Source organism: Symphalangus syndactylus, chromosome X (assembly GCF_028878055.3).
Source record: "Symphalangus syndactylus isolate Jambi chromosome X, NHGRI_mSymSyn1-v2.1_pri, whole genome shotgun sequence".
Lineage (NCBI taxonomy): Eukaryota > Metazoa > Chordata > Mammalia > Primates > Hylobatidae > Symphalangus > Symphalangus syndactylus.
In genome coordinates, this window is record NC_072447.2 from 46,499,666 (window position 1) to 46,525,094 (window position 25,429).

General features: G+C 32.1%; 1 protein-coding gene across 4 annotated transcripts in view; it reads right to left on the minus strand.

Moving 5' to 3' along the window:
- DMD (dystrophin) overlaps positions 1–25,429 on the minus strand; it is a 2,284,432-nt gene that overhangs the window by 1,297,978 nt on the left and 961,025 nt on the right. For all 4 annotated transcript variants that reach the window (XM_063634262.1, XM_063634265.1, XM_063634264.1 and 1 more), the window contains exons 31-34: positions 13,727–13,837; positions 13,151–13,324; positions 9,946–10,101; positions 4,108–4,278 (exon numbers count right to left, since the gene is read on the minus strand). In XM_063634262.1, the coding sequence (XP_063490332.1) occupies positions 4,108–4,278; positions 9,946–10,101; positions 13,151–13,324; positions 13,727–13,837 (612 nt within the window). The remainder of the gene's footprint in view (positions 1–4,107; positions 4,279–9,945; positions 10,102–13,150; positions 13,325–13,726; positions 13,838–25,429) is intronic.

Consider the following 25,429-nt stretch of genomic DNA (forward strand, 5'->3'; position numbering starts at 1 on the left):
GGCTGACTTAAGTATTGCTCACACTATGATGGTTGTCTCATTTTATTAATTCTGTGTATTTTATGGTAGGCCTAAATGATAGTTCTGATGGGAGCTTATTTAGAATTTTGGTGGTACTGGAAAACTACTTTCACATGGACTATGGCTCTATAGATAGGTGATGAAATATTATTAAATTAATTAAATAACATAATCTAGTAAGAAAAGAAGAAACAGCAAGAATGCCTGACTGCTTTGGTGGTCACCAACATAGTTTATATTATAGACAATGCATCATCTGGGGCCTGCCCACAGCCACGGTAAGGAGGTGAAATAAGTATAGAGAATCCAGTTATTTTTTTTCTCATAAAAGCTTAAGTGTTAGATCATTGTGGAAGGGCTTGATCTGACAGGGATTTCTGATAAACAGCATTGGTGACGTGAATACAATAAGCCAGAGCATGGAAGACTAGACTGCTTTGGATTTAAATGTTAGATTCATTTTTCTCAGCTTCGTAATGTAAGAAAAACTGAATTGAACTTTAAATATCCTTATACATTTCTAATTTAGGATAGGAAATTTCCTCGATTATATAACATGGCTAGTTAAAAACCAAAACCCTAAAAACTTTCGTGTCACATGAACACTTTATGAAATCTATATTACTATAGATTAGTAACATCTATATTGTTTTTAAAGTGACTTCTGATTCTCCAATTGGAGCAATACTTCCAAATCCTTTGCTAATTATGATCTTGAAAAGTGAATTCTAGTTTTCTCATATCACAGGAAAAACTAGTACAATTAGACTCAGTATTACCATTAACCACTATATTAATATTCATCACACTCAGTACTTGATACTTCATGCCCCCATGAAACATTCTCACTTCACCTTTTGAATGCCATCATCAAGTAAGAGAGTACTACAGAGCTTTATTTTCAATAGCGTTTACAGCTAAAGTAATAGCCCAACTGTGTTTTCAAATAAATCTATTCACTGAGAGATTGATACAGGTTCCTAGAGAAGTCAACATATTTTGAGTTGCTGATGGTGAGTTTTATTTCTTCAATTATGCTTGGCACAAAAAGGCTCAATAGCCAATTTCTCTGTGACTGGTTCAAACACAGAACTCTATGTTAGCAAAAATTTTTAGCTATTGAAGCCTTCTAGTATGATGACATACACATGAATACGAAGCCCCGCTTTCCAATTAGATATAGGGCAAAGTATACAAATGTGTTATCAGTTAGAAACAATCTGGCTTCTTTCCAGGAAAAAGATACATAAAATTTTTTTCTGTATTCAGAGAAAATAACCTTCAAATCTCTGATGCCTAATTCTACTTAAAAGCTCAGTTGCCGGAAAGCATATTCACGGAAGGTTACATGATGTGATAATTATGTATTGCATGCCTGTATAAAAATATCTCCTATAATTCATAAATATATACAACTACTATGTATCCATACAAAATTAAAAACTAATAGAGAATATAAAAATCTGAAAACAATTACTAGACTACTTTAGACTTCTGCTCCAATATTTCACCTCTCATAGAATTGCTTTTCCTGAATGGCCCTTTAGCACTAAATTTTTCTTTTGCATGGAGCCATGTGGGTAGAAAAAAATAAACATTCTTATTGTTTGTTATAAGAATATGAATCAGCTTGTTATCACCTTTATGACCCGCTCGTTTATTTTCTTCTGGCACTAAGTTCTAGCAAAAAGCTAACATACTACTTAGTAAAGTTAAAATTATTTTAATTATTATTTTAATAATTTGGAAACTTTGGGTCTCAAAAATACATTTACTTCTTGGTTTTGTCCGTTAGGAAGCTTGGTGCCAATTTGTGGCTTTATTGTTCCCTGTCCATTCCACCTCCCATGATATATTGTGGATATACCTCTATGCACATATTTTTTATTATTTATCTACCATAATTTTGCTTTTCATAGTTTTCCAATTTATTTAGGCTTGTCAAGTTGTGCCATATATATCTCTTTAAGCCACCATAAATAATTTTTCTGGAATTTAATATATATTAAATATAATTAAGATACTTTAAGATAAAACTGATAATATTTAACTATAGTCAATGTACTTGAAAGTATGCTTTGTTTGGATAAACTAAAGGTCAAATAATCACTTCATGAGTAATTGACATTTTTATGTATTTGAATATTTGAAACTAGATGTACAAATACTTTCATATGAAAATAAATATAATGCTCTTGGGTCAACAGAACTGAGAGAAATTCAGCAGATATAAATTAAATTGTCTAAAAATTTTTAAAAATAATAAAAAAGAAATTGACTCTAGATATTCAAATTTTCTGCAGTCACAAATACTTGGAATGATTGGCAACTACATTTAATGTACTGCATTTAAATGACTTTAATTTAGTTTTTAAAAATTTGACATTTATCTTTTGAAACAGCAGATCAAACTTATAGCTTGAATCAAGCTCTCCACCTACCAAGAAACCATGAGAAATGAGAATGTATTCAATAGTCATGGGGTTTCATATATGAGAGTTTGAATTTTATGTTAAAGTATTAGAATGATTACCATAAATGTGACTGACTTAGATCCGCAGGGCATATATTCTTTTATGATTCTTATTTTTAAAGAAATAATGAGAACCTTCCAAATAAATTGGTAAAAAAAAGTTCTGTAATTTAGATGCAAATGAATATACTTTATCTGACAACTAAGAGATTTTAGAGTATATCATTAACAGCTTAGTGTTTCAAAAGATCTAGATAGATCGATAAATTATTCTATAGAGAAAGAAAATAAATTCCAGTATTCTAAGCTTTTTTTTTCCTACTATATCTCACATTAGCTTTGCTCCTTGACGTTATGAAAAATACTTTCCAGGCAGATTCAACAAGCAGACAATTCTCCAGACTATTCAAGCCTTCTATATGAGAAGGATAACCTAGAAACCTCTGCAAAGGTCATTATCTTATAATATTTGAATGATTTCATGGTGAGGCTAGTGCAAAAATACCTCAAGTAATATGTTTGAATGATAAGAAAAAATAAGGCTAATGTGAGTTTTAACCTGTATATACTGTATCTTCCTTGCTATAGTAATCTCATATATGATCCTGAATAACTATAATTCAATATCTTATCTAACATTAAACTTATTCTCAAAGAGAAGAAAAACAATTTAATTCACTACTATTTATTTGGAAATATTTTATGTAACAAAATATATTACTACTTGTTCTCTAAATCTACATAAAGACAGTTTTCAGTTTGGGTCTCATTTATATGATTGTAAGTTTTTACATAAGGTACTGAAAATTTCCCAACTTTGAATGATCTGGATAGCCACATTGAATTAAAAATAAAGCATAAACTTCTTATACATCTACTTAATTTGGTAACTTTAAAACATCAAGTGGGTGTAAATGGCCTAAAACAGTGGCAAATTTTGAGGTAAAACATGTTATCAATATCAGCAATTTTCTTTATATCAGCACACTTTCAGGTAATCTGGTAATGAATAAACTGTAAAAAAAAAAAAAATACTAAGCTATGAGTCTCTTGACTTAAGTTCTAAGAAGCATGAAATGATTGGCCATCAGAGAAAGGGCAAGAATTTAACAGCCAACGATTACAGGAGTCGCTGTGTCATTTGGTGATGGAAATGACAGCCCCTGCATAGCCACCTTGAGATTCTTTCTGAAATGCGACTGCGGCAATATGCTAATCTTGCAAGTCCTGTCCAGCCCAACTGCTTTCAATCTCTGTGTCCTTGCCCTCTTCATGGCTGTGGGATTCATCTGGGCAGTATGGTCTTAGGCAAGCCAGTAGATTATAGGATCTCATCTCTAGACCAATTTACAGACTAATGACCTATGTATTTTTCAAGGTCTTATTCATAATTTACTGAACTCTAAGGAAGCTTCTGGAACGACTCCTGCTAAAGCTGACCATTGGTTTTATCATGGTCCTAAAAGCACAGATTAATTTTTAAGAAAGGGAATATGAAACAATATTAATATTTATAATGCTATTATTGCTACATGTTAATACTTCCTTACAAAATCATATTATTATGTGTTTTCACGTATGTTCAAAATAACCTTCAGTGACATAGGTTTTACCTTTCCCCAGGCAACTTCAGAATCCAAATTACTAGGCATTCCTTCAACTGCTGATCTCTTTGTCAATTCCATATCTGTAGCTGCCAGCCATTCTGTCAAGACATTCATTTCCTTTCGCATCTTACGGGACAATTTCAAGCATTTCTCCAACTGTTGCTTTCTTTCTGTTACCTGAAAAGAATTATAATAAAATGTAACTTAGTTTACTCTTTAATTCAAATTTAGTTATAACCACTTATTTGGAACTTTTATATTTCTTTTATTTAAAATATTTTCTTACATGTTTTAAAATAATATTTTATAAAAATCATATATTCTGAATATTAAGAGTGAATAAAAATTGTCTAGGGCAGATGACATCGTTTGTCCAAAAGATAGGGTCTTGTATGTTGTCATGGTAGAAAAGAAACCTATAAGAATATTTCTCTAATCTAAGATAATTTATGGCCAAAGTTTATGATAAATACAATGATGTAAGGCAAACTGAAGATAAAACTCATTTCTCAATGAAGACTTACTCTCATTTGTCAATAATATGGCAAGAAGGTTTACAATCCTCTATATACAAATGAGGCTTGCTCATGCTGGTAAGGAATCAAAATGAAGATACAAGATTAATTCTCTCAAAAGGTAAAATTATTTGTGTAATACCTAGAATTATCAATTGTATCCTCATTACATCTTTACAGTTTCTCACATGTGCTCAAAAACAATACAGTAAATAGGTCACTTCCTCCTTAAACATAATTTTGCCATTCAATAGGGACAAAAAGATGAATGTGAAGACAATATTCATTCCCATTAATAGAAAAACTACTTACTTGATCCCATGCTCCTGTTCTCAGTGTTTGATACCGAGACCCTCAAAAGCAAATTATCCATATTCTCACATAATAAATGAACAAATGTGTATTTCTCCACCACCTTGACAGATGTGCCTATATTTTGTTAAGATTTTCAGTTTGTTGGTTTACTAAAAAGCCCAGCATCTCCTTCTAATAAATACAGTCAAATCATCAACAAAAGACAGATAAATTACAATTTCTTAAAGGCAAATCTTCTTGCCTCACACATCTTTAGATTACTCCTCTATACTCCTGAAAGTTCCTTGAACAAAGAAAGGTCTCGCTAAATATGTTTTATGTATTGAATAAAGGAATGAATGAAGACTTGCAAATCGTTAATTACAAGATAGAAAATATAACTGGTAGAATTTACATAAAGAGTTTAAAATCTTACAAGTTGCTCCTGGTTTTCTTTTCTATGTGTTTTCAGTATTTTTTTTTTTAAACCCTTGTCTGTCATGAAGCCTGGGAATCTGAACAGTACATATAAATATTTGGCTCTGCAGAAACAGCATGATGGAATGTAAGTATGTTAGGCTCTGCAATACCTCGTGGACTCTCGACTTGAGTATAATTTTTGGCAGAACACCTCATTTTTCTCAACACATCTATCAAATGGGATTACTATACTTATTAATACAACACAGGAATATTCTGAGAGTAAAGCTAGACAACAGTTTGAGAGAGCATGACATATTGTAACACCTCAATCCCTTCCTTTATTCTCATTATTTACCTTTAGGGATGGTTCAATAAAAGACTGTGCCTGAATGTACAGAGCAAAAGCTTTATTTACATTTCTTTTACTACCTTACAGGTAAATAAAACATGGACAAGATTTGGCTTTTGTTGCTAAGAGATCTGAAAGGTAGAGTCCAGATTCATTTCAATTGTAATGGAATTGGTTAAAACAATACCACCACCACAAGTGTGTATTTGTGCATCACGCCCTAGGCATAATAGGTACCACTGACTAATACATAAATTTATCAGTAATATATGTGTATGTGTGTGTACAACCAAAACAAGGATCTAGCTATAAGCAAGAAAAACACAAAAGATGAAAATATGTATAAAGCATCTAAAATGCTATTATCGAAATAAATATTCTGGAACCTTGATAACAATTCCAATTCCAAATAACAAAATTGATTATTTTCTTTAGGAGGTGTGTGTACATTTAGAAAACATTTAGTTGCTGAGACTGTAAATTCACTTTTTTAAACAGATTTTCCCTTCTATTTTTTTTTCCTAAGTAAAAGCATCTGCCCTTTTGACTGCAAGAATTTTATTTCTGTTGTAGGGATGGGTGGGGGTGGGGGGTGGGGGAAAATATACTTTATGGTGTGTTTCTATGAGTATTCTTTCCTATGCACTACTGGTAGAAAAATGATTCCAGATTCAATATTTCAAAGAAATTCCATCTTCCCAGAGCTAATGCATTATTGATTTTTATTTATTTCATTTTGTTTATTTCCAGCTGAATACATTTTTAAAAAACAGGAGACACTGCCATCTTAAGGAAAATTGAGTTTTATACTTTGTGTGTGTATGCGGGGAATGGATACGTTTCACAGAATGCCACCTGCAGTAAAATGTTTTAGTAGTCATTGTTTCAAGAAGTTAACAATATATTTACGGGATGATATTAGTATTGCTATTTATGTATCTTTCCATAAAAATCAGAGCAAAGAGAAATAAAAAGGGGTTATAGGTATTATTACATCAATGGTGCTAGGTTTCATATCTCTTAATAAATTCATTATATTTTCTCTCCCCACTCATCACCATATAAGAATACAGTGAAAATGTTAAGACAAGAAGAAAGCCCTCCTCAGGAATGAAATGGATCAGCACCTTGATCTTGCACTCCCAGGCTCCACAACTTGGAGAAATCAATTTACCAAGTTTATTTTATTTTGTTATGGGAGCCAGAGCTGATTACTCCAAAAAGGTGACGCATACTGAATTGTGGCAGACACAATCATATAAATTCTGAAGATGATTAAAATAGAAGGGTTCCTTCTTATATAAAAAGAATAATGTAATAAAATTCCCTTTGTTGCCTTTGCTTTTATTAGACAAAGCTACTGCTGTTGAAAATATTTTGAGTCAAAATGCAGACGATATTTTTATTCTCAGCCAAAGAATATAGGACTTACAGCATTTTTATGAGATGATATTTATATATGATCCCTTAGTCACAAATGTTTCTAAATCACCGTTTACTTCAAAAATAAATGTTTGGCCTATGTTTTTGCTGTATTCTGTGATACTATTAAAGTTAAATATGATTTCTTCATACACTTTTATTTTGCTTTAAGGATATTACTATGTGGCAAATGTTTAGAATAAACACAAGTTCTCAAATATGTATTTTCAGGAATAAATAGGGTTTTACATCATTATGAGAATAATTCATTTCTGAATAACAATCAACTCAGGGCACTATTATTCGTCTAATGTCACTTTTATTGTTTTAAATTCTAATTGATTTATTCTGTTATTTTATGTTAAATTTACTCTTGCAATGATTTGGTAAACATTGCTGTGACAAATAAAAAGCCCACACACAAAAAAACTCTATTTTAAAAAGTAAACTGAGAAACTCCGCTTTACCAAAATGTATATTTTCTTAATTTAAAAAATACTCATCCATACATTATTTTAGTATAAAGTCACACAGGTCAAATTATAAACTGAAAATTTGTAATTTATAACTATAACATACATTTATATTATTAATTTAAAATTTATAATTATAAAAAAATATGTCTCCAGAACTGAAGCTGTAGCATTAGGATTAATATTAGAGATTATTTAATCTCTAATACATTTGAGACTAGAGATTATTCAGTCCTTCATAATTGATGTTAAATATGAAATAATTGGCATCTGTAAAAATTGATAAGCACTGGAATGAGGTATCAAGTGCAGATACAAGTTTTCTGTCTGTGGTGATCTTTAAACAATGATAAATTTCTCTAGAGGATATAAAGGTATCTCATTCCAAAGGTACCTTGGTAGACCAAACAAGCAGTTGAAATGTATTTGATTTCAAGATTATCATAATGCTTTCCCATCAATTGAGTATCAGTGTTTCTTATTTTGTAACAAAGTAGGAGAATCTTTTGTCATAGGACGGCAACAAACTTGTTTAAAACATAACAAATATTAATTAGAGGGTTTTTGAAATATAAAAACAAGACTATCAAGTAAGAAAAATGGTTATTTCCAGATTTCAATTTAATTCTAAAATTTACTTTCTATGATAAGGAATTGGCAACTAATATCTTCAAGATATGACCTTCAATCTACTTTCAGGGTGAGATACAAGAAATATGCCTCTCCTTAGCTATTTCTCAAACATAGAAATTTATATTTCTGTCTAAGATGAGGTGACAATTTTATCAGTGATGTTCTATTCACTAATGTTGAGAACCTGAGTTGTAGAAATATAACTTTTTATCCCCCATGGAATTCAGTTCTTTCAGTCAGAATGAAATTAAAATGTTACAAGTCCATTTTTGGAAATAGTAACATATCCGTTTATGGAAAGAGATCCCATATTCATGGATTGGAATAAATAATATTGTTAAGATGTCTGTACCACTCAAAGCAATTTACAGACTTGATGCAATCTCTATTAAAATTCCAGTGACATTTTTGGCAGATGTAGAAGAAACAATACCAAATTTCATTTTGAACAACAAAAGACCCAGAATAGCCAGAGCAATCTTAAGCCAAAAGAACAAAGCTGGAGGTATCTTAATTACCTGATTCAAAAATATTCTATAATGCTCTAGTAATTAAAACAGCAGGATATTAGTATAAAAACAGACATCTAGACCAAAGGAACAGAATAGAGAGCCCAAAAATAAATCCACATATATATGATCAACTGACCAACCAAGGTGCCAAAAACACACAATGAAAAAAGGACATTCTCTTCAATAAATGGTTCTGAGAAACTGGATATCCAAATGCATGAGAATGCAATTGGACACTTATCTCACAGTATATAAAAAACCAATTCAAAATGGACTAAAGACTTAAAACCTGAACCTATCAAATGATTTGAAGAAAACAGGAAAAAGCTTCCTGACATTGTTCTGGGCAAACTTTTTTTGTTGATCTGACTCCCAAAGCACAGGCAACAAGAGAAAAACTAGACGACTGTTATCGCATCAAACTAAAAAGATTCTGCTCAGCAAAAGAAACAATCAAAAGAGTGAAGAGACTACTTACTATCATAATTTAAAACCATCAAAGCTCTAAATCTATACAGAATATTTGAGTTGAGCAAAGTGAGATAACTATCTTAGACATCCCTCAGTTTTGGAAAGAGGAGATGGAGAGATGCAGGCATCATGAACTAGCAGTGAAGTAGAGTTGGTCATGAGACTCTGATCAGGACAATGATACAAAAATAATAACAGAGCCGTAGGTCTTAACTGGCTATCCATGCTATCCTATTAGCCAAGTGTGGTAGATTTTGCAAGTCTTGGCCATATAGGGAAATAATTACTGTGTTATTTTTATACTTAATGTGGTCTATGCGGAATATGTTAACTACATTAGACCTACATACAAATAGATACAGTTTATAATATTTACCAGTCTTCAAGTCATCACAAGTAGATTTATATAACAAAAAAAAGGAACATTTATAACAAAGAAACCCTTTTAGAACTATCTGATGGACCAGGAAAAACCTCCCTGAGAATTACATATTTTTCAATCTGAATAAGCAGAGCCTCACTGATTAATTATTGTTTATTAAAGAGAATTCCACATTGAAATATGTGTATATGTTTATCTTTGTGTATATGTGTGTGTGTGTATATATATGTATATATATACGTATATATATATAGAGAGAGAGAGGTGTTTAGAATTGCTAAGACTCTAATCATACATAATTTATTGCCTGTTGCTTTACAATTTATAAGGAAAGTGGAAAGAAGTGTTTGTAGTCTCAGCATGCACACACCTTTGCTCCCAGCTCATTATAATGCAATTTCAAAGCTGTTACTCTTTCATCAAGTTCTTTGGGATTTTCCGTCTGCTTTTTCTGTACAATCTGACGTCCAGTCTTTATCACCATTTCCACTTCAGACTTCACTTCACTCAGACTTTTATACAAGTTCTAAGTTTAAATATAAAACAAAACATAATAATCAGTAGAGTTAAATTACTTCATAATATTATTAACAGAAATAAATAAAGATCCCCTTAATTGCTATTCCATGTTTACAATTTTAATAGAGGAGCATTTTGCAGCGGTGGTCAATATCTAGCTTTTGCATTTTCTGTTGATTTAATATTTCTATTTTTAATTGTCTACACACATGCAGATATATGTGTAATTTGCAGCTATTCTTATTAAACAGAGTTAATCATATATCTGTGTGTTTTGTGATATATATATATATTTAGCTCTTCAATCAAAGAACATAAATGTCAATTCTGAATTTTACATGACTTCTATCTTAAATGTTGGAGTTACATAATTCTAGCCATAAATTTGGATGAATTAATTCACTCATTCATCAGGTATTTATTGAGTGGTTACTATGAACCAGATAGTATTTGAATCACTGGGAAGTCAGTGGTGGCCAAAACACACACATTCACTGTTGTTCTCATGGTACTTACATATTAGTAAGATAAAGCACCTAAATTTCTACATCATAATTTTAATATATATTGTATCATAATATCAGAAAGTAAGGTCGTTTTCACTATTAAATTGCACAATTTTATTTTCTTAAAAGTACTGATGAAAAACAGATATAAAAATATTATTTACAATTCACATGTACATCACAACTATAAAGCACACACATATGGTTTCACAAAAAATAGGTTGCTATAAAAAAGCATCATAAGACAAGTGTCATAACTTTGGAAGACAGCTATGTTCACAATTATACCACCAACACCACACCAACACCACTTGATATCTTAATTTTGCTTTGTAGTTTTCCTAGAAATATATGTGTTTGTATGTATGTGGCCATGTATTCAAATATATATATGTGTGTGTGTGTATATATGTATACATGTGTATATAATAGTTTACAATATATATCTCTGCTTTAATTTGTTTAGTCATAAATCTGAACTATCAGTACTTATTTTAGTATTACCAAAAAATAAACCTGCCAGTAGGTAATTGTTTTTATGGAATTAGAGCAAAAATTGGGTTTAATTTCTCTTTTCAGTTTAAAAGTAATGTCTAAAAACATTTTGTAAAGGCTGGGCAATCATCTGATTGATGCTACATGTATATTTACATATTAATCCTCTCTTTGACAACTGATGTTAACATTGCTTTATTACTAAATTATGACTTTTGTCTGAGCTTTCCAGATGATATTATTTACTTCATTTTACTTTTGTCTTAGAAGATATAAAAATATATGTGTATCTGGAAACACTGAAATTATTATGTTGGAAATCAACTACGCTAATTTGGAATCAGAGATTTTTCTAAATTATTTACTATCTGAACTTCAAAAAATCTAAATGCTTTATTTTGATGAAGAAAGTTCCCTCAAGGTACCGTTAGCCATTAACATCATTTCATTCAGTAGGCAAGTAAAATATTTATAAACAAAGAGGAGAAATATTATTTATATTTGTGTTCATGCCACTAAGACTTTTATAAATAGACAAACATTTCTTGAAGGCAAGATATGATTATGGTATATACCACAAAGCATCTTAAATAACGAAAAAACTAAACAGTATAAGGATATTCTTATGAAAGAACTGCTTGAATTGGTCCTGACATTTAAGCCAGAACCAGAAACCAATTGAGCAAGTGCCTTGAGCAGTTTCCTTTGTATTGACGCAGGGCACAGTCACAGCTTCACACAGGTGAGATTGTTTTCAGTTCATATTTACTGTTAGATACATTTTATAAGGTAACATAAGAGACCTGTTTCTAGAAAAGAACGAAAAGCACTCACTTTGCAAATATTAGTCATGAACGTACTTGGGTCATTTATGCTTTCCTTTTTATTTTTTTTATTTTTTATTTTTTGCAAAATTTAAGATGGGATATGTTCCTATATATTCCTATCCTTACTCATCTAATATCAACTAACTACTTTCTATCATTTCTATTCCAAGTTTCTTTTTGGGGGTGAGAATAATTAAAGTAATTATACCACAAAAATGCAGCTTGAATTATGAAAATATATTACTGAATAAGAATACCTCATATTTTTCACACATAAATATATGTATTTAAGATATTTGTTGAAAAGAAAAATATTTTCCGATTCATGATATGACTACAATGTATCTGAAGGAATCTGTTTTTCATTAATATTATGGAATAGATGTAGAAACAATACTTAAAATATCAAGCACTAAATTGACTTGTTTTCCCTTTAATGTTAATAACATTCTGTGTTTTCATATTATGTGACTTTCCACTCTAATGGTCGATAGTACACATAGAATTATAATAATACTTATGTTACTCTAGTAGATGCAATCATACCTCAGCTTTATGTTTTCAGAGCAATCATCTCAGTTGGTGAATTTCCAATAATAGCAACATAGGACACCGTTCAATATTATAAAGTTTAAATCACATTTATGCTATAGGCTATTTGTACCTTTCCATGCCTTTTAATTCTGTGTTGTCTTGAGGCATTTCAGTGTATATCCAGTACTGGTGTTTAAAGGAAAGTTATTAAAGTTTGGAATAAGAGTACCTGAACTGGAATCTTGCTTTGCCATTCACAAGCTGTTTGTCCTTAAATTCTCTCAGGTAATCTGTAGCCTTAAGAATTAAAGGTGACTTCTGTATGTCATTTAGCTTACTTGGCATCCATTATTTCTGACGTTGTTAGGATTATTGCAACTACTGTTGTTGCTACTATTTTTAGATTAATATATTTCCTTTCTAGATTTCCATTTAAAATATATTTAAAGAATCATAAAAATGAAACACAAGCAACAATCTTTTATATTCTGCACAGTTCTTCGCAGAATTATAGATTCAAAAAAGACACACAGAATAGGCCACAACACATGTGCCAATTTTTGTTCTCAATCTAAAAATTACATAGTATAACTATTATGATTATCTGAAAACAATTACCTCTTATAAAAGAGCAGATACTTCTTAATGAGGAAAGTCAAGGGGTACCTGCGTATTTGCCACCAGAAATACATACCACACAATGATTTAACTGTGACTGTACTACTTCCTGTTCCACACTCTTTATTTCCAACGCAGGCAAATGCATCTTCACTTCATCTAAAATCATCTTACTTTCTTGTAGACGCTGCTCAAAATTGGCTGGTTTCTGGAATAATCGAAACTTCATGGAGACATCTTGTAATTTTTTCTGTAAGGACAGCGTAAAAAGGCACTGATTTAATTTTGCCTTTCAAACAATAACTGGTCCTATTTTTATTAATAGGTTTGCCTTTATTTCTGAAGATATACAGAAAAATAAAAAATAAAATAAAGCAATATTTTTCCATTCATCCAACACAGGAAAATATACATTTGGGACAATGATTCAGCAGTTTTTTCTTAATGTTATACTAAATAAAAGGTAATTCATTAACCTATTTTATCTTCAAAATGTAGAAAGCAAAAAACTCATTGTTTAGACATCAAATTGTAGTTTTCAAATAATGTCCTCAAATCCAATCTTGCCAACAATCCAGTTGTCTAATATAGACTGGAGTATGTTATAATGCCCAACAAAAAGATGCTCCTTAGTTTCTGAAATAAAATATACCTGTGCAACATCAATCTGAGACAGGACTCTTTGGGAAGCCTCCTTCCCCTGGTTATGTTTCTTCATTTCTTCTAAACTGATCTCATGACTTGTCAAATCAGATTGGATTTTCTGTTGGGAGGATAGCATTATTAGTCAGCATGCTCTACAAAGAACAACTAATTTTCCAAGAAGACGAAATTGAGAAACTCTCCTAAACCATCACTACCATGTAGCTTCCTTTAAAATGACCATAAATCGGCCAAGAGCGGTGGTTCACGCCAGTAATCCTGGAACTTTGGGAGGCTGAGGCAGGTGGATCACTTAAATAGAATTATCATAAATATTTTTTACTTTCATAAATTATCAAAGTGAAATGATTTACTTCTTCCCTATGGGATTATTATTTAAAAAGCAGTAATCATTTTGAGTCAATAACAACTATTTCAGATATCATTTTCAATAGGCAATTTATATCTTATATGTAGAATTGATACGTTTTATCTTTGAAGTTACACTCAAATCGGACCAAAGACAAGATGTTAATCTGTAAGGTTCAGCCAACTGTGACAGGGATGAGATATAATGAGAAAATTGCATGTGGAAAATACTCCTTAATCACGTTCTTTTTATTTTATTTTTTTTTTTGTAGAGGCAGAGTCTTGCTATGTGACCCAGGCTGGTCTCAAACTCCTGGCCTAAAGCAATTCGCCTGTCTCAGCCTCCCATAGCGCTGTGATTACAGGCGTGAGCCACCGTGCCTGGCCTTACTGTTGTCTTCTCAGTCATTATGTGCCATATTTCAGTTAAATTTCAGGGAAGCTATGAATCTAAGAAACGGAAGTTAAATGCCCCAAACAGGTATTGCTATTTGTCTGACAGATATTTGATGGCTTCCTGCAGATACTGATTTTGAATTTTAGATAACTATAAAACATTTTAATATTTATATATTCAAAGAAGACATTTTCGATCAAGTTCTATTATAAAGTATATTCTGCATTTAACATATGAATTTCTGAGCCAGTTATAGGCATGGATCTCTGCAGCATGTGGATACAAAAACAATACATTTATTTATTTATTTCTGTCAAATCCATAAAAAATCAGCTGGTGGTCAAATCATTCTAATTTAAAATTCAGTCATTATTAGATTATTATAATTGAGAGAAGAAACTAAATTATACCAGAGTGCCCATAACATTATCATGCAGATCATTTTGGATAATGCACATTAGTGTAAGTGAATTTACACCAATTGGAGTAAATTCTGATACATATCATTAGAAGATAACATCAGTTTTGCTTACCAGTTTTCAGAGAGAACTATAGCCCTGAACTGAGTAATGAGAATTATACCAAGAACATGGGCTAAGTCGTTAAGGAGCTCCTTATGCAAGGTTACAAATTCACAGATGTACCTTAATATTATTCCTTAGAATATTAATCCTAACAATTATAGAGGCAAATTAATTATGAATTACCGCAATAGTTAGAATTCTGCCTTAAAACAAATGAGAGCAAATACTCATATAAATGTACCTTATTTTATTACCATACAGATGATCTTCATTGGTTGAATAACTACCTCGTGTGAGAAATACGGATGTTTCGGGAACCTAGAATCTGGGAGTAGGGATCCATCTAGCTGCATGACATTATTTATAGAGCAAGAAACATCACAGAATCTATAAAATTTGATGGAAGTATGCAGGGTGGAGTGATACTTGTACAGAAGATGTCGTAAGGGAGTTGATGTTAAAGTAGAACTTTGAATAATTAGTAAGCATTGCTGGGAGTAACAGATGCTTTAGAGGGGTCATGGCCAGGGCCTTTCATCTTGGAAATGTTAATCCTCCTCAAAAAGGTGGGCCGATAACAACCATGTCTGTGCCACATAATTCTGGCCAACTCCATATTATGAATCATCAGAATATGGACAATGCTTGTGTCAAGAGAGAATCATCAGAATCTCTCTCAGAAAATTAGAATTGACAGAAGAGTCTGGTCAAACTGTGAGTGCTTCAAATTATGTCATATATACTAGCAAATTGTGCTTATGAAGTCCCTAGTTTGCAGAGTGGATTGAGGAAGAGCAACGGTCCATGAACAGAGAGAGAAGAAAGAAGTAGATGCATAGGGAGTGAGGTGGTAAAAAAAACACTAATGGCTTCCAATAAAATGCTGCAGTATGGCTTTATTGATTTATTTATTAATCTTTTGAGATGGAGTCTCGCTCTGTCACCCAGGCTGGAATGCAATGGCACGATCTTGGCTCACTGCAACCTCTGCCTCCCGGGTTCAAGCGATTCTCCTGCTTCCGCCACCCAAGTACCTGCGATTACAGGTGCCCACCATCACGCCCAGCTAATTTTTATATTTTTTAGTAGCGACAGGGTTTTACCATGTTGGTCAGGCTGGTCTCAAATGCCTCACCTCAGGTGATCCACCCGCCTTGGCCTCCCAAAGTGCTGGGATTACAGGTGTGAGCCACTGTGCCCAGCCCGTAGATAGCATTTTCCAAAGAGGGCTGCAATAATAGCTCCCACAGCACATGCTCCTCTTACCACTCCCTCATCAAGAGGGGAAGTTTATTTCTTCAGCTCTTTAAATCTGGGTTGACTCTTTGACTGCTTTGACCAATAGAATATGGTCCAAGTGCCAGTTATGTCAAAACTCCTTAAGTGGCCTGGCAGCTTCCACTTCTATCTTTTTAGAACAGTCACTCTTAGGGTGCTCCATTTTAAAATCCATCCAACATATTATGCTCTGAGAAAGCTAAGTCACATCGAAAGGCCATGGATAAGTGCTTCAGCACAATTACAAGTAGGCTTTCAGCCAACAACTCCTAGCCATGTGAGTGAGTGATCCTCGACGTTCAGCCCAGTTGAGCTTTCAGGTTACTATAGTATCAGCCAACAATGGAACAAAATCACATAAGAAACCCCAAAAGAGAATCATCCAGGTGAGCTTTCTCAACATGCAAAACCATTAGTGGGAATAATAAATGGCTATCATACATAACCAAAAAAGAGGCATTAGTCCCTTCTTGAGTCAAAACTTTATTATTGCCCTTGGCTTCTATGACACATTCCTGTTTCCATATGACAAATCTTTCTCTCTCATTTGTTTTGCTTTAGTTACTTCAATTTTGTTACTTCTAAATAAGAGTCCTAAATACTGTATATGCAAACTGGATATGCAAGGATATAGGAGTTGTAAAAACAAAAGCATTTTTGGTTGAAGAGAAACAAGGTGTACAGACAGGGCACTGAAGAGCATAAGGAGTTTGGCAAAAACATAACAAGAAATGTAGGTAGAAATCAGGTATTAAATAACTTTATGTCCCAAATGAATGGTTACCACTATTTTGATCACAAAGATAAATTTCAAAATTTGAAATTGATCATAATCACAGATAACAGTAGTTTTATTGCTAATATTTAATCTGATAACTAAGGAAATTCATAGGGAGGAAATGCGACTGTAAATCAGCAGTATGCTGAAGTGAGTCTGCATTTTAATAATCACTATGTGTGCCTGAACAGAGAGAGGGAAAGGGAAACAGGGTACATTTGTATAATCTGTATTTTTTTCAGTGTTTTCAAGTGTTAGAGGAAAGCAGGAAGAGAGAGCAAAGAGAGAACCATGTAGAACACAAATTTAATTGACATGGAAAGAAAAGCAACAAATAAAGAGAAAGAACAGTCAAAGAGAAGGAAAAGAAGAACTAGAAAAGAGAGAAAATCTCACATCAATTGATGTGAGAATTTTAAGAATGAGAGACAGAGGTCAACAGTGTCAGTTTGAGATAGGTTCAATGGGATCAGTAGTAATCAGGGTACATGAACTGGTCAACGACCATTGCAGCTAGAAGAGAGACAGTGGATGATAAGAGCAGAAATCGTATTTTCAAGGGCTGGCCTGATTAAGGATCAAGGAGCATTCTAATAAAAATAGTTTAAATTACTTTTGCAGACTTTTGTCTCTACACATAATAAAATTCAGGTCAATCAGTCTTCAACATACTTTAAGGCTACGTGAAAGGAGCCAACAGGTAAAGTGATTTTGTTTTAAATGTAGGAAGATAATTGATTTAAAAAAAAAAAAACCTGTTTAAAGCAAGAAAACCAGAGTGAAGCACAAAGCTCAGCGCCAACAGAAAATATTAACAGGAGGAGAGGTGGCTCTTTTTCAGAAAACAAAAGTAAGATGTGAAGATGCAAGAAGTTGAATGCTTCCTACTTGGTGCTCTCAGAGTATCAGGGTGAAATCATGTTAACAGTAATCAGGATTTAAATTTCAGGTCTCTCTCTTGCCACCTTGGGCAAAGCATCAACATGTTCTGAACTTCGATTTCCTCATGTCTGGCCCAAGAATGATAATAGCAAGCCAGCAATGAAGTTTTGTTATCTGAGAAATTCACATTTCTTTAGTAGTCAACCACGTTGGTTTTGGTCAAAAAGATCAGATTTGGCAGTATATGTAAAAATACCTGTCCATGTTGTTTGCACAAATATTTAGTTATAAGTTATCAGTGATATAACATGTCATTTCCTTATAAGCACAAAACCCTAGGTATCTGCTGAGGATGAGAGGAGAGAATCAGGGTGGAATTTAAATCAAAGTGATGAAAGTTCAATAGCAATTGTGGAGACTGTGAAAGGAAGCTGAAAAAAAAAATAAGAATATACTTAGAGAGGGTAGAGGGCCCAAATTAAATATCTGTAATCATATCTGTGTACATGTATTAAAAGTTTTTCCATCCACTTAGCCTCCAAGGTTAGTAGAGGAAAAAATGAAGTATACACAGAGTCCTTTAACCTTTTATACCAGGGCGGTCAAAGAAGAGCAAAAAAAAAAAAAAAAAAAAAAAGAAAAGATAGAAAAGAAATCATCATCAGTATCCTCACCACTGCAGACATTTGTGGGAACTTATGTACTAACACTTTATATAATTAATTCTATCTTCTAACCATATTAACATAAGTATGTCATCTTTATGTACAAATGAAGGTAGAAATGTCAACATGCCCAAGGTAACATAACTAGGAAGTAACAAACTTGCTGTCCTTTAACAATTATACTGCCTCTTTAATTACGATTTTAAAATAAAAGTATCCTCCAAATGGACATTTGTGGGAAAAAAAAAAGAAATTTAATCTTATTTGGATGTTGATAGCATTTAGTTAGTTTAATTCAACAAATTGTTCAGCTTCTACTACTCAATTCCACACAGTGAGAACAAAACTGTTGCCCCTATACTTACAGAAGCTTTGAGAGGCAGAATGTACAAATATTAGTAAATTACAAAGCAGAAATATATGCAATGTAATAGAAAAACTAACATCACACACCAGGGCCTGTCGTGGGGTGGGGGCAGTGGGGGAGGGATAGCATTACGAGATATACCTAACGTAAACGACGAGTTAATGGGTGCAGCACACCAACATATCACATGTATACATATGTAACAAACCTGCATGTTGTGCACATGTACCCTAGAACTTAAAGTATAATTTTAAAAAATTTTAAAAAAAGAAAAACTCATGCTCTGTGATCAGAAAGATAAATATTAATATCTGCTATATAATCTGGTGATTTTTAGGAAATTTACATAATTTAACTACCATATGGCTGAGAAAGGGTTTTGGAGGGTCAGAGAATAAGAATATAGGATCTCATTTTAGGCTGTAAGAAACAAACTAGCAAAGATTAGGCTTGGGGCATGCAGAGTGTGTGTGCTTAATTTAATGGAAGGGAAGACTGAATGTGAGTAAGTAAGAATTACTATCTAGATGAGGAATTAGTATGAAGCTACAGAACCTTAAGTTTCAGTGCCTCTCACTTGCAAGAGACCCTCCTATAAGCCAAAATTTAATTTTCTATTTATAATTTTTTTTTCAAAGACTGCCCTTGGAAATTCTAGAAGCTCGGCATTACAAAGCAAAGCAAAGATAGCATTAAGTGATCATTGCAACACAAGCCTTCCTGATAAGTTCCACATTTTCCCAAATGAGCCATATTGTTGTCATAAGTCATAAAAAATAGGAACAACAATAACTTACAAACATATAATCAAACACTAGACTTTTATCTGTTGGCAGGAGACATGAAGAACCAAGTAACCTGTGAGAGGAACGTTGGGCAATTTGGTGCTCAACTCAAAGCATGCCATGGAATTTGAAATATACATATTTCTATTAAATACTTAGAAATAACTGTTCAGGATGAGCTTCTGTGTTTTTAGAAAGGTCGCCACCACTAAAATTATTAACACTGAAAAAATCATCATTGAACATCATATAAAAGTGAGATGTTTATCATAATGTATAGGCATTTCTAGAGAAATTCTCATGTTTGTAGTACTGTTGCAATATGATTAGAGATAAAATTTTCTTTATGCATTGTGTAGATTATGCATTAAAAAGAACTCAGTGGTTAAACATATTTTGGAAATTAAAGATGAACATGTGTCTCTACCACAGAACTTCTCAGAATATTTATTAATATACATTATGTACATCCAAGAATCATACAATACTTTGCGGATGTAATCCTTTTGCTTTTTTTTGCCAGAGTGTATCACACAAGTAGATTTCGAAAAAGGCTATCCATCCAATATACTTAACATATTCATTAATAATAATTCAATTCATTACTAAAATTATAAAATAAAATGTATTTATATTTCCAATTGATTCTACCATGGGTAAGCTGTAAAACATGCATGACACATATTTTGCCAGCATCTTTACACATTAATTCCACGAAATTTACATTTAAATTGTAGTTAACTTTTAGCTTGTACTTGGAATATCTTTTACCAGCTACTTTACCTAACTTCGTCAGAATTTTATTCTGGGACCACATAAGTAAAAAATGCTTATCACTTTAGGGCAGGCTTATTGTGAAATAGGTAAGTAACTTGTACAAATAACACAGTATTACTGAAACTTCCGGGAAGAACAATCTCCTATATAAAAATCACTCATAAAAAAAGACAATGTAATCATTTTCTTTTTTGACATTATGAGAATATGATGAAAGAAAATGAAATTGTGGAAGAAAACAATGGGGACAGAAGATTTAATCCAAAGGAAAATGATCTCTATTCTTATCTACTAGACTTCTAAGTTGTACTAAATATGTGAGGGATGTATAATTTGAGTTATATTTTCACCTAATATATACATCTAGTGGGATATGGATAGAAAGCATTTGAAGAAAACAAATAAACCAACCACAAACAACTATTCTTGTGAAATTATCAGCATGGCTTCATATAAAATCAGTAAATTCTAATGGAAACAAAGGGAGAGGAAATAGCAAAACAGGGATACTGATGTGAACACTCACATATGCCCTATGAGGTATTCTGAATCCAATAGCTTTCAGAATCACTAGATTTTCTTCATCAAAGTCAAGTAATATAAAGCAAATTATATCATCATTCCATTATATTAAAAAAGACATTTGAGCTTATCTCATCATTCCATTATAAAAAAGGCATTTGAGCATGCAGTAATTATGTTCACAGCACTATATAGTAGGAAAATAAAACAAGTGAAATAGAATTAACCATTTTTCCATTGAATATGGTAAAGGGCAAAATTATAGAACAAAAAAATCATTCAACCATTAATCACATTTTAAATAAAGGACTTTACAAGTAACTGAGCAGACAGCAGGGCTTTTTTTAAAATCATGCTTTACCTAATCAAACCATTCTCATATATCCAATTAATAACAGAAAATGGCAAGCAAAATTATACTGTAGCTGGCTAAAGTATTTAACAGAATAAAGAAAATGATATCAAATAATTATTGGAGTTTCTGTGATGCCAAAGAACATTTAGAGAAACATTTAAAGAAACATTTAGAGACACTTAGAGAGACATTTAGAGAAAATAAGAAAATATTTTAGAAAAAAATATTAAAATATTTCATGTTGAGACTACTGATTGATGGAGGAATGTACCACTGTTAGATTGGTAATTTTGAAAGAGACAGTAATTTTGAAATTGTTATTTTCAAGAAAGGGAAATGGCCACATATCACACGTACTTAGAAAACCGAAGAAAGAAAATATACCAAAAGATCTGGGACGATATATACTTTCCAAAGATAAGAACATGCAAGAAATGTAATTATTTTCATAGAAAAAAAACGTTGAAAAGTTTCAGGTCATACTTTATAATAATTCAACAAGTATAAAAAGAAGAAATTCACACAGCTTTTTACTACTCTTTTTTTAAAACACCCCTAAGTTGAGTTACTTAGAAAAATATTACTTTTAAATTAAATTTTGTCAGCTAAAGAAGTTTTGACTTTTATCAGAAATATGCAACAGGCCAAAGGAAACAGTCTATTTCAGTGTCTCTCCCACATTGTTCCTTGACATGTGAGTTTTGTGGTATATCAACATATTTCTAGAGGAAAAAGTGTCTGTGCCTTTTTAACAAATTTAGGTTAAACTTTTAATTTTGAAAATACAAAATAGTGGGTTGAAAATCTCCAGTAGAGAAGTATACAAATTTTTCTGCATAATCTTGACCACAGAACCTTTTAAAAATAAAAAATTGGACATTGTATATAATTATTACTTGTAATATAGCTGAGAAACAATGTTATGCTTAGTTATAATAATGACAATGATAATAGAAGACTCCATTATAATAATGTATTTTCTAACAATGACATTCTTCACAGAAATAGAAAAAACAATCTTGAAATTTATATGGAACTGCAGAAGACCCAGAATAGCCAAATATATCCTAAGCAAAAAAGAATGAAACTAGAGGAATCACTTTACCTAACTTTAAATTATACTACACAGCTATAGTAACCAAAACAGCATGTTGCTGGCATAAGTGCAGACACATAGACAAATGGAACAGAACAGAGAACCCAGAGATAAATCCATACATCAACAGGGACCTAATTTTTGAAAAAGTGCCAAGAATACACTTTGGGGAAAGGAGTCCTTCAAAAATTGGTGCTGGGAAAATTGGATATCCAAACGCACAATAAAACCAGATCTCTATCTTCAACCATATACAGAAAACAAATCAAAATGGATTAAATACTTAAATCTAAGACCTCAAATTATGAAACTACCACAAGAAAACATTGACGGAAACCTCCAGAACACTGGTCTAGGCAAGAATTTCTTGAGCCATACCCCACAAACACTGGCAACCAAAGCAAAAATGGACAAATGATATCATACCAAGTTAAAAATCTTCACAGCAAAGGATACAACCCACAAAGTGAAGAGATAACCCACGGAATAGGAGAAAATATTTCAAAACTACCCATCTCACAAGGGATCAATAACTAGAATATATAAAGAGCTCAAACAACTCTATGGGAAAAAACTAATAATCTGATTAAAAATGGGCAAAATATCTGAATAGACTTTTTTTAAAGAAGATAAATGACAAACGGGTATATGAAAAGTTTCTCAATATCACTGATCATAAGAGAAATGTAAATCAAATCCACAATGAAATATAATCTCACTTCAATTTGAATGGTTTTATTTATAAAACAAGCAATAACAAATGTTGGCGAGGATATGGAGAAAAGGGAACCCTCATACACTGCTGGTGGGAATGTAAACTAGTACAACCACTATGGAAAACAGTTTGGAGATTCCTCAGAAAACTAAAAACGAACTACCGTACAATCCAGCAATCCCACTGCTGTGTATATAACCAAAAGAAAGAAAATCAGTACATTGAAGAGATATCTATACTCCCGTGTTTTATTGCACCACTATTCACGAAAGTCAAGATTTGGAAGCAACCTAAATGTCCATTAAAAAACAAATGGATAAAGAAAACATGGTACCTATACACAATACAGTACTATTCAGCCATAAAAAAAGAATGACATCCTGTCATTTGCAATAACATGGATGGAACTGTACGTTATTACATTAAGTGAAATAAGCCAGTCACAGAAAGACAAACATCCCATGTTCTCAGTTATTTGTGGGAGCTGAAAATCAAGATAATTGAACTCTGGAGATAGAGAGTAGAAGGCTCCTTACTAGAGGCTGGGAAGGGTAGTCAGGGGTTGGAGAGGAAGTGGGGATGGTTAATGGGTACAAAAATTAGAAATAATGAGTAAGACCTAGTATTTGCTAGAACAGGATGACCATAATAAAAAACTAATTTGATTGTGCATTTTAAAATAAACTAAAAGAGTACAATTGAATTTTTATATCACAAAGGATAGATGCTTAAGGTGATAGATACCCCATTTACCCTGATTTGATTGCTATGCATTGAATGCCTGTATCAAAATATCTCATGTAACGTTTACACACCTACTACGTGCCTACCAACATTAAAAATAGAAATAACTTATTTTCAAATAATTATGGTTACTTTTCAAAATAGATAAAAGAGTAAAGCAAACTCTAGGGAACATTTTGGAATGCTGCCTAGAGATAATTGGGAGATTGTACTTGTTGTAGGTTAATTTTCACTTAATAAAGGGCTAATTATTAAAGTGGAGAAAGCAGATCTGAGTTAAAATATCAACTTCAGTCAAAATGCTTTAGCATTAAAATTCATTAAATGTAACAGAATGTAAACAGTGGGAACATTATGATTTTACTATGTAAGATATTGCAGCCATCCGTAGGCCATCAATAAATATCTACCATTTAAGTTAATTCCAGGTTATTTAACAACAGTCATCATATTTCAACCTTTACTATGCATCAAAATAATGGAGTGAAAAAGTTGATGGTAACCTTAAATTATCTTTTTAAATATATAATAGTAGTTGATATATTCTCTATTCAACAGGGTTTTAAAAACAACTTTGAGGTATAATTTACATACCATAAAATTTTCATTTTAAACATATAGACATTGAACTTTAGTACATTTATAGAGTCATGTATACATCACCACAATCCAACTTTAGGACATTTTTTATTAACCCCTAAACCTTTGTGTCCATTTTCATTCACATCCTGTTCTCACCCCATGCTTCAACCATTAATATAGTGTTTTCAAATATTCCCTTAAACACAACTTTTATACCTCATTAGGCTGTTATGACTATCAAATAACGTGAATGCTTTGAAAATATTAGATATTCACATGGTATAATCTTTAAATCTAGGTATACATAGAGAGGCTAAAATATATATTTTCCATCAGTCTTTCCTTTTCATGTGAAGAGTTCCATTTTATACTATTTAAAGTATTTTGGAAAGGTTTTCAGAGCTTCAAAGTTGGGCAATCATAAAGCATTATGACAAGATGTCTTTATGATACTATTAAGTTCCATTGGAAAAATGGTTCTTGACTATTATGGTAAACGTGAGTGGCCAGCAATTTCTAAACTTTTATCTTTCTTTGGTGCTATCTAATGAGTGGCAAGATGGCAAGGACCATGTTAGGCTTATTCACATTTTAAATTTTACATTACCTGTCACATTTGTCTGAGACATACTTAGTGACTAAACCTCAGTGGAATTCAATAAATTTGCCAGCTATTTGTTAGAAATCTGCTAGGTGGCCCACAGTCTTACAGCTGAACTTTAGAGGGTAGAGAATGGGAGTAAATGGGGAAAATTTTTAAAAAGCAACTAAAAGATTTAACAATCACGATAAACGCTGAAAGAAAAATAAAACATAATATGTTATGCTAAGTGTTATCTGGCTGTGCATTTTAGATCGATACATTTTCTGTGTGCTA